The 9,386-nt window shown below is 40.8% G+C and overlaps 1 protein-coding gene across 2 annotated transcripts; it reads left to right on the top strand.

Moving 5' to 3' along the window:
* The first annotated feature begins 2,567 nt into the window (after positions 1 to 2,567).
* On the top strand, positions 2,568 to 8,617 carry helt (helt bHLH transcription factor). 2 transcript variants are annotated; one of them, XM_061881377.1, is made up of 5 exons: positions 2,568 to 2,804; positions 3,138 to 3,242; positions 3,327 to 3,423; positions 8,094 to 8,359; positions 8,402 to 8,617. In XM_061881377.1, exons 1-5 carry the CDS (start codon positions 2,778 to 2,780, stop codon positions 8,615 to 8,617), a joined length of 711 nt encoding a protein of 236 aa, XP_061737361.1. In that variant the 5' UTR covers positions 2,568 to 2,777. The 2 variants fall into 2 exon arrangements, with proteins under 2 accessions (XP_061737361.1, XP_061737275.1); XM_061881291.1 differs by having other exon boundaries at positions 8,094 to 8,617.
* The last annotated feature ends 769 nt before the right edge of the window (positions 8,618 to 9,386 follow it).

The following is a 9,386-nucleotide window of genomic DNA, read 5'->3' as shown; positions in this document are numbered from 1 at the left end:
TCCACTATAAGTCGGTGATGACATTTTGTATTAAAGCAATATTTTTAATATATGGACCTCACTAATACACACTCTATTTTATGATGTTTGTTTTTAAATATTAAATATGCTGTTTTTCCTCAGCAACACATAGACTTATAAACTATCCAGTGCTTAGGTTTTAAGCCCTTCATAATTCAGATATGTTTATTTTAGACATGTTTAAGAACATGGGGGTATGTGTACCCCTGGGGGTACTTGAAGGTATGCCAAGGGGTATGTAAGATTTTTTTTTAATATTATAAAAATAGCAACAATTTAAAAATCCTTTATAAATATATTTATTGAATAGTACTTCAACAAAATATGAATGTAAGTTCATAAACTGTGTTGACAGCTAGATATTTTCCATAAATATTGATGTTAAAGATTTCTTTGTTTGTGGAAAAATGTTTAGAATTAAGTTGATGAATCCAGATGGATCTCTATTGTAATCCCCAAAGAGGGCACTTTAAGTTGATGATTACTTCTATGTGTAGAAATCTTTATTTATAATTAAATCACTTGTTTATTTTTCCACATGTTTTTAGTTATTTTTATATCTTTTTTTCCAAATGGTACTAAAATGAGCAATATTTTGCACTGTTATAAAATGTAATAAATCAGAAACTGATGACATAGTGCTGTATTTTACTTCTTAATCTCTTTTTTTTTCAACCAAAAATGCTTTGCTCTGATTAGGGGGTACTTGAATTAAAAAAAATGTTCACTGAAAAAAGGTTGAGAACCACTGGTGTAGAAAATGGCCGTTTATTCACATGAAATAATAGATTTTCTGCAAATTGCATTCATTTATGAATGACAAACACTGTAGCGAATCTAAAAAATGATTGAAAATAATCATTCTATTTTTTAAACATGAGATTAGACACCTTCTTTATTAAAGTGTTCTAAATAACTAAATGGGTGCAGGAAAAATGATGCTTAATGGCACTTTTCCACCAAGTGAGAGCTCCCAGCGGAGTTTTGTTTAAGTCCAACAAGTCTACATTTCAAAGTACAAACACTTTAAAAAGAAAAAAAAAAGTGTTTTAAACAAGTCCACAGTCAAGTAATAGGATTTAATGCCCTCGTCCCTCTCGCTCGCGCCTTTCTCTCCATGGTGCTCGCCTTTAAAAAAAAAAACCCTCTCCAAACTCTTCAGATGTCTTGTGAGCCTTTTCTTTCACAGCCTCCACATGCTTTTTTTTTTTTTTTTTTTTTAATTTTAATTCTTTGACATTGCTCACAGGATCAGACGTGTCCAAGCTGCAGGGTGAAGGTTTGTGAAAAGGCGAGACGCAAGAGCCCGGCTTGTTTTGGCGCATGAGAGCCGTTTGGGTGCGCACACAATAAACCTGTTGTTAACCTTGCGCTCCAAATATGTTTGAAGAAAACAGCCAATTGTTGTGCGAAAATGTATTCAAGTATAAAATAATGCCCTTTGTTTGGAGAGGGGAAAACTTTGAGGGGTACAAAAGTGTCCCCTGTGGCATTTACCAGCAGCCTTTGTGCACTTTGCGCCTTGGCGTCCCCACTTTGGCGCATTCCCCGGGCGCCTTTAAACGCGATTGTTTCTCTCCTTCTAATGACATTTACCGGATCAAAACATGCTGTTAATTCGATCAGAAGGCTTCACCCTTCGCAACAATGGCAGTATAATTTCTCCCAAAGTTTGTTAAGTTGACCGAAATTAGGCAAATGAATAGGGGTCTCCAGGCTATCCGTCTCGCAGGTGACGGCGGATAATGCGCGCTCGCACCAGCTGCATTCTTCTTTATTTCTCCCCTTTCTTTCACAGCATTATCAAAATTTAGGCCAATGAAACTATTCATGGCACTGAATGGACATTTTCTTATAGGATAATAGGATACAAATTGAGCCCCCCTCCAAAAGGAGTCTCCAGTGGCGGCTCCTCGTGTGCGCCTTGACGCGGACCCCGCTCTTGTGCCAGCAGGCAGCACTCATGCACCTGCCCCTCTACAACAAATATATCTTCTTTTTTATTTTTTAGAAACGGTGAAGAAATGTCCACAAACAAAACATCATAAAATATGTCAGCAAGTCGTGCGAGACTGGAGGGTGAAGAGGGGCTCTCCAAAAAAATAAATGAAAAAAAAAAGGTCTCCCCTGAACTTGGCGGAACAGCCTATTAAAGGCTTACTTAATTACTCTAATGACACTGGACAGGCCTTAAATTAAAACTCGGACTGGGTGTGAGAGTTAAAGCGGCTTGGCGGGGATTTGGAAAGTGAAGAAAGAGGTCGCTTTCTCCTTTTTTGTGCAGGTTCTTGTTCGGCCGTGCGCTCTTGCGCGCCACGCCATCCACGCATCCATCCGTCCCCTGAACGCCTCACTCGTCATTTCCCGCCTCACTTATATGCAAATAACATCCCCACGAGTAATCACGTGTCTTTTAAGCAGCCACGTGGGTTAACAAAGCAAGGTTTGGCCCCCACACCTCCTTTTTTTTTTTTTTTTTTTTTTTTTTGTGGGTGCGACTTGTTGTTGTCCGACTGTTTCTTCAACTGATCCGAAACGCACACATTTATCATGGTCCTCATCTATAATCCCATGGAATAATTTACATTTACCGTGAATATCCCCCCTTGGATGATCCCTTTTATAAGGAGCCATCTTTTCTCCTCCTCACATGCGCGTCTTCACAGCCTCAAACATCGCATCTCTCCAAGCTGGCAACAATTTGGAACCATCTTTTATTTATTCATTTTCTTTAAATCCCACAATTTTTCTCTTTTATGGCATCCAAAATGAAAGAACGAAAGGTAAGAGACACATTTACTTCATGCATTTTGACGCAACCAAGTCTTAAACTGGCCGCATTCGGCGCTTCTTTGCGCATGCCTATAAGATTCCACACATACATATGTGCAAGATTTTCTTATATCTTCACTTTAAATGTGCTAAACGTACCCTCAACATGTGTTTTTTATCATTTCTAAGAGCAGTTTTTGTCAGAAAAAGCTGCGCGTAACGCAGCCATGCACGCATGCGCGCATTGTCGGACAGCGCGTTATAACAGTCTGCACATACAAAAAAAAAAAAAAAAAATCTAATTACAGTTTTCTCACTTGTTTATTTACATCTCAACCCCTCAGAGAACTCCCATTTCGCACAAAGTGATCGAGAAAAGAAGACGAGATCGCATCAATCGCTGCCTAAACGAACTGGGCAAAACTGTACCCATGGCACTGGCCAAACAGGTATGTGCACCAGCATATGTAAATATAAATATATATTGTATTCATGCATTTTTTTTGTAATCATCTTATTGCTATTTCCTAAAGAATTCAGGCAAACTGGAAAAAGCAGAAATCTTGGAGATGACGGTTCAGTATCTGAGGGCGCTCCACTCCGCTGATTTCCCCCGAGGGAGAGAAAAAGGTGAGTTATGATAGTCTTTGGAAGTGTAGCCAATTTGTAACCCAAAGTATGAAGTATTTCCTCTAAAGCAGGGGTGTCAAACTAATTTTAGATCAGGGGCCAAATGTGGAAAAAAATCTACTCCCAAGTGGGCCGGACTGGTAAAATCACTGTACGATAACTTAAAAACAAAGACACATTCAGATTGTTGTCTTTGTTTGAAAATTGGACAATCACATTCTGAAATTGTAAAAATCCTAATGTTGTTGTGTTTTTTAGTCTTATGTTGCATTTAATAGTATTCCATCTTTGTTTGTCGTTATTTATCATTTCTGAATAAATTATGTGATAATGTTCATCAGTCAACTCATTGGTGTTCATTTTTAATCTATTGAGATAAAATAATTATATCAAAATCAAATTACAGTTTGTTATTTATGTAGTTTGATTATGTCCTTAAAGGCCTACTGAAATGAGATTTTCTTATTTAAACGGGGATAGCAGGTCCATTCTATGTCATACTTGATCATTTCGCGATATTGCCATATTTTTGCTAAAAGGATTTAGTAAGGAACATCCACGATAAAGTTCGCAACTTTCGGTGCTAAGACAAAAACCCCTGTCTCTACCGGAAGTCACAGACGATGACGTCACACGTGTGGGGGCTCCTCACATATTCACAGTGTTTTTAATGGGAGCCTCCAACCAAAAGGGCTATTCGGACCGAGAAAACGACAATTTCCCCATTAGTTTGAGCGAGGATGAAAGATTCGTGTTTGAGGATATTGATAGTGACGGACTGGAAAAAAAAAATGATAAAAAAAAATAAGTAAAAAAAAACAAACCCCGATTGCATTGGGACGGATTTCGATGTTTTTAGACACATTTACTAGGATAATTCTGGGAAATCCCTTATCTTTCTATTGTGTTGCTAGTGTTTTAGTGAGTTTAAAAGTACCTGATAGTCGGAAGGGTGTGTCCACGGGTGTCTTGATGCCTGTGTCTCAGGGGAGTCGTCGGCAGCTTTATGGGCGGCACAAGCTCAGCTTTTCTCCGGTAAGAAGCGACTTTTTACCACAATTTTCTCACCGAAAACTGCTGGTTGACATTCCGTCGTGATCCATGTTTGCTTGACCGCGCTCTGATCCATAGTTAAGTTTCACCTCAAGGAATTTTAAACAAGGAATCACCGTGTGTTTGTGTGGCTAAAGGCTAAAGCTTCCCGACTCCATCTTTCTACTGTGACTTCTCCAATACTAATTGAACAAATTGCAAAAGATTCAGCAACACAGATGTCCAAAATACTGTGTAATTATGCGGTTAAAGCAGACGACTTTTAGCTGTGTGTGTGTGCGCAGCGCTCATTTTTCCTTAAAACCCGTGACGTCTTGCGTACACGTCATCATTACACGTCGTTTTCAAGACGAAACTCCCGTGAGATTTAAAATTGTAATTTAGTCAACTAAAAAGGCCGTATTGGCATGTGTTGCAATGTTAATATTTAATCATTGATATATAAACTATCAGACTGCGTGGTGGCTAGTAGTGGGTTTCAGTAGGCCTTTAACATTGTGTGGTTTATTTTGTACATATGTAGCATCAACAAAGATACAAAGGATTGCCATTGCGACGTCCAGTGGACACATTTAGAACAGCTTCATTCAAAAATTTCAGGTTACATTTTATACTTAGCAAACAGGACACAACCTGTTTGCGGGCCTGATCCGGCCCCCGGGCCGTACGTTTGAAACCCCTGCTCTAAAGGTTGTTTATTTGGGTACACCATACACCAGAAATTCAGCCTCTAGCAGGGGTGTCCAAAGTGCGGCTCGGGGGCCATTTGAGGCCTGCAACGTGATTTATATTGGCCCGCGACACATTCTATAGACCGGGGGTCGGCAATCCGCGGCTCTAAAGCCGCATGTGGCTCTTTAGCGCCGCCCTAGTGGCTCTCTGGAGCTTTTTCAAAAATATATGAAAAACAGAAAAAGATGAGAGGAAAAAAATATAAAGAATATATTTTTGGTTTTAATATAGTTTCTGCAGGAGGACAAACATGACACAAACCTCCCTAATTGTTATAAAGCACACTGTTTGTATTAAACATGCTTCACTGATTAGAGTATTTGGCGAGCACCATTTTATCCTACTAATTTTGGCGGTCTTTGAACTCACCGTAGTTTGTTTACATGCATAACTTTCTCCGACTTACTAAGACATATTTTATGCCACTTATTTTTCCGTCTTATTTTGTCCACCAAACTTCTAACGTTGTGCATGAATGCACGAAGGTGAGTTTTGTTGACGTTATTGACTTGTGTGGAGTGATAATCAGACATATTTAGTCACTGCAAGCTAATCGATGCTAACATGCTATTTAGGCTCGCTATATGTACATATTGCATCATTATGCCTCATTTGTAGCTATATTTGAGCTCATTTGGTTTCCTTTAAGTCCTCATCATTCAATTTATATCTCATGACACACTATCTGTATGTAATATGGCTTTTATTTTTTTGCGGCTCCAGACATATTTGTTTTTGTATTTTTGGTCCAATATGGCTCTTTCAACATTGTAGGTTGCCGATCCCTGAACTGGTCCCAAATTAGAACAAAAAAACTATGAAAAATTAAACGGGACCAAATCTCCCCAAATATGGGACCTGAAAAGCAAAATGACGCGTCTTACTTTATGCGGTCTTTGATGATTTCCGTGCATGCTGTCATGATGAAAAAGTGTACACATTTCTTTTGTGAGAAATGTTTTGAGTGTATTAAAGCCCTCAGAAGTGTTTCAATTGACAGTATAATAGCCCAGCCATCCTTGTCCCTTTTGAAGTCGCGGTGGGGGCTGGAGAATATCTCAGCTGAATTCGGGCGGAAGGCGGGGTACACCCTGGACAAGTCGCCACCTCCTCGCAGGGCCAACACACGTTGACAGACAACATTCACACTCACATTCACACATTAGGGCCAATTTAGTGTTGCCAATCAACCCGATCCCCAGTCAATATTAGTAAACACATGAGCACAGTTAACATATTGTATTTCCTTGAATTGCCGCCGGGGCGCTAATTAATTAAAAACCTCTTCTCACTCCTGGGCTTACCAAAGGCATGCGGTAAAAGTAAGCATGCGCTAATTATTTTAAAAAACCTCTTCTCACTCTGGCACTTACCAAAGGTATGCAGTAAAAAATTGAGTATGATGTAAGCTTGGACCTTAAATCCTAGTGAATAGCTCTTAATATTCTTCCCTTTATGCGGTTTTAAATTACCGGTATTTAAATCAGCCTCCTCCATGTTGAAAATGACGACAGGGGAAGTGTCACGAGTTTGACCAGGCGGTAATACTAAGCATGCGCTAATTATTTTGGGAAGCGAGTTTGGCCCGGCAGTAATTGAAGGCAGGCGCATACTATATTCCCTGCGGCAATTCAAGGAAATACGGTAAATACAAATAAAATCAATTCAAATAATCATGAATGATTATATTGCTTCATTATCTATAACACAAAGCTAAGATGCAAAAGTGTTTTTCAAATGTCAGCGTATGTAAAAAAAAGATAAATGATTTGATCCCAACCCCAGTTCTGCAAAGTCATTGTGTTCTTCATAGTGTTTTTGAAACTGCACCAATTTTTTTCCCCTCAGATTATTCAACTAATTCGAAGTGTTTTGTCACAAGGATTATTTGTGATTTCAATCAATCAATCAATGTTTACTTATATAGCCCTAAATCACTAGTGTCTCAAAGGGCTGCACAAACCACTACGACATCCTCGGTAGGCCCACATAAGGGCAAGGAAAGCTCACACCCAGTGGGACATCGGTAACAATAATGACCCAGTGGGACGTCGGTGACAATGATGACTATGAGAACCTTGGAGAGGAGGAAAGCAATGGATGTCGAGCGGGTCTAACATGATACTGTGAAAGTTCAACATGATACTGTGAAAGTTCTATCCATAATGGATCCAACACAGTCGCGAGAGTCCAGTCCAAGGCGGATCCAACACAGCAGCGAGAGTCCCGTTCACAGCGGAGCCAGCAGGAAACCATCCCAAGCAAAGGCGGATCAGCAGCGCAGAGATCTCCCTAGCCGATACACAGGCAAGCAGTACATGGCCACCGGATCGGACCGGACCCCCTCCACAAGGGAGAGTGGGACATAGAAGAAAAAGAAAAGAAACGGCAGATCAACTGGTCTAAAAAGGGAGTCTATTTAAAGGCTAGAGTATACAAATGAGTTTTAAGGTGAGACTTAAATGCTTCTACTGAGGTGGCATCTTCCGAATATGCTTGTTCTATTTTGGGCTGAAGCAAAACAAAGAAAACAATCTAAAGTTGTATTTTTTTTTTAAGTTATCATGCCATGATTTTACTCAATCGGCCCTGGTGGGAATAGATTTTTCCCCCATGGGGCCCCTGAACTAAAATGACTTTGACACCCCTGATTTAATCTAATATTTAATTGTATATTACATATTGAAATAAAATTTTATACGGAAATATGCGAATACTCCTATAACTATAGTCCACTTTTACGCATCAAAATGCATTTTGTTTTGTTAGTGAGAATCCAAAGTTTACAAAAAAAATGTATGAGTGGTTGACACAATAAACTGGAGGGGGAAATGATCCACTTTTACGCATGAAAAGTATTAATAATTAATTGTTCTTCCTTAAAGGAGAATTGCTGGCCGAGTTCGCCAACTACTTCCACTACGGCTACCACGAGTGTATGAAGAACTTGGTCCACTATCTGACCACGGAAGACCGGGCCGAGACCAAAGACATCAAGTACGCACGGATCCTCGCCTTCCTGCAGTCCAAATCCCGCGCTGTCACGGAGCCGGTCTTCGGCTCTGTGGGCGCCGGGCCCGAACCGTCAGACTATTTGGGCCATCAACTGCACTCGTCCCCGGAGCGCCACAGCCCCGTGGATGCCGTGTACGTGCACCCGCCGCCGCCGCCGCCGCCGCCGCCGCAACAGCAGCAGCAGTCGAGTCCCCCGGCAGGACACTTGGCCTGGCACGGCTCGGCACGCGGCCCCACCATCTCGTACCAACCTGTCGCGCTGAGCGCGCACCCGCAGCAGCACGGTGGATACTTGTCACCGGTGCAGGGACTCGAACACCATCACTATTTCAACTTCCTAGGCCACACGCACCACAACACGTTTAGTTTACATAGCGCACAACACGCCATGTAACACAAACACTCATTGTCTTTGTGTGTGTTTTATTTATGTTGTACATTTTGTAAATAAATGTTTCTGATACTAAATTGTGCCTCTTGGCCTTCCTAAACCCTTAGTGAGGAACTAAGGGTTTAGGGAAAGCATTTTTTTGCGAGATCTTGCAAAAGGTTTTTTTTTCCTATGTCAGTGAACCGGAAGTAAAACAGACAGAGGGATGGTGAACCGGAAATGTATGCTCACCTTGTCTCTCTTCATTTGTCTAAGGCAGGCATACTTGCAAGGCATACTTCCTCAACAGCCATACAGGTTACACCGAGGGTTGTGATATCAACAACTTTAGCACTCTTACTAATATGCGCCACACTGTGAAACCACACCAAACAAGAATGACAAACACATTTCGGGAGAACATCCGCACTGTAACACAACATAAACACAACAAAACAAATACCCAGAATCCCATGTATCCCAAACTCTTCCGGGCTACACTATACACCCCCGCTATCACCAAACCCCGACCACCTCAACCGATAGGGGTAGAAGTGGGGGTGTATAATGTAGGCCGGAATAATTAGGGATGCATGGGATTCTGGGTATTTGTTTTGTTGTGTTTATGTTGTGTTACAGTGCGGATGTTCTCCCGAAATGTGTTTGTCATTCTTGTTTGGTGTGGGTTCACAGTGTGGCGTATATTGGTAAGAGTGTTAAAGTTGTTTGTATCACAACCCTCAGTGTAACCTGTATGGCTGTTGAGCAAGTATGCCTTGCAGTCGCTTGTGCG

This window comes from Nerophis ophidion, linkage group LG01, assembly GCF_033978795.1.
Source record: "Nerophis ophidion isolate RoL-2023_Sa linkage group LG01, RoL_Noph_v1.0, whole genome shotgun sequence".
Classification (NCBI taxonomy): Eukaryota; Metazoa; Chordata; class Actinopteri; order Syngnathiformes; family Syngnathidae; genus Nerophis; species Nerophis ophidion.
Note: the sequence above shows the minus strand (reverse complement) of the source record. Positions and strands in the feature narration are given on the sequence as shown.

Excerpts from the sequence above, each read along its gene's own strand:
- helt (XM_061881291.1), top strand. The coding sequence starts at position 2,778 with ATGGCATCCAAAATGAAAGAACGAAAG. Across the intron at positions 2,805-3,137 it reads CCAAAATGAAAGAACGAAAG|AGAACTCCCATTTCGCACAA; the intron begins GTAAGAGACACA and ends TCAACCCCTCAG. Across the intron at positions 3,424-8,093 it reads CCCCCGAGGGAGAGAAAAAG|GAGAATTGCTGGCCGAGTTC; the intron begins GTGAGTTATGAT and ends TCTTCCTTAAAG.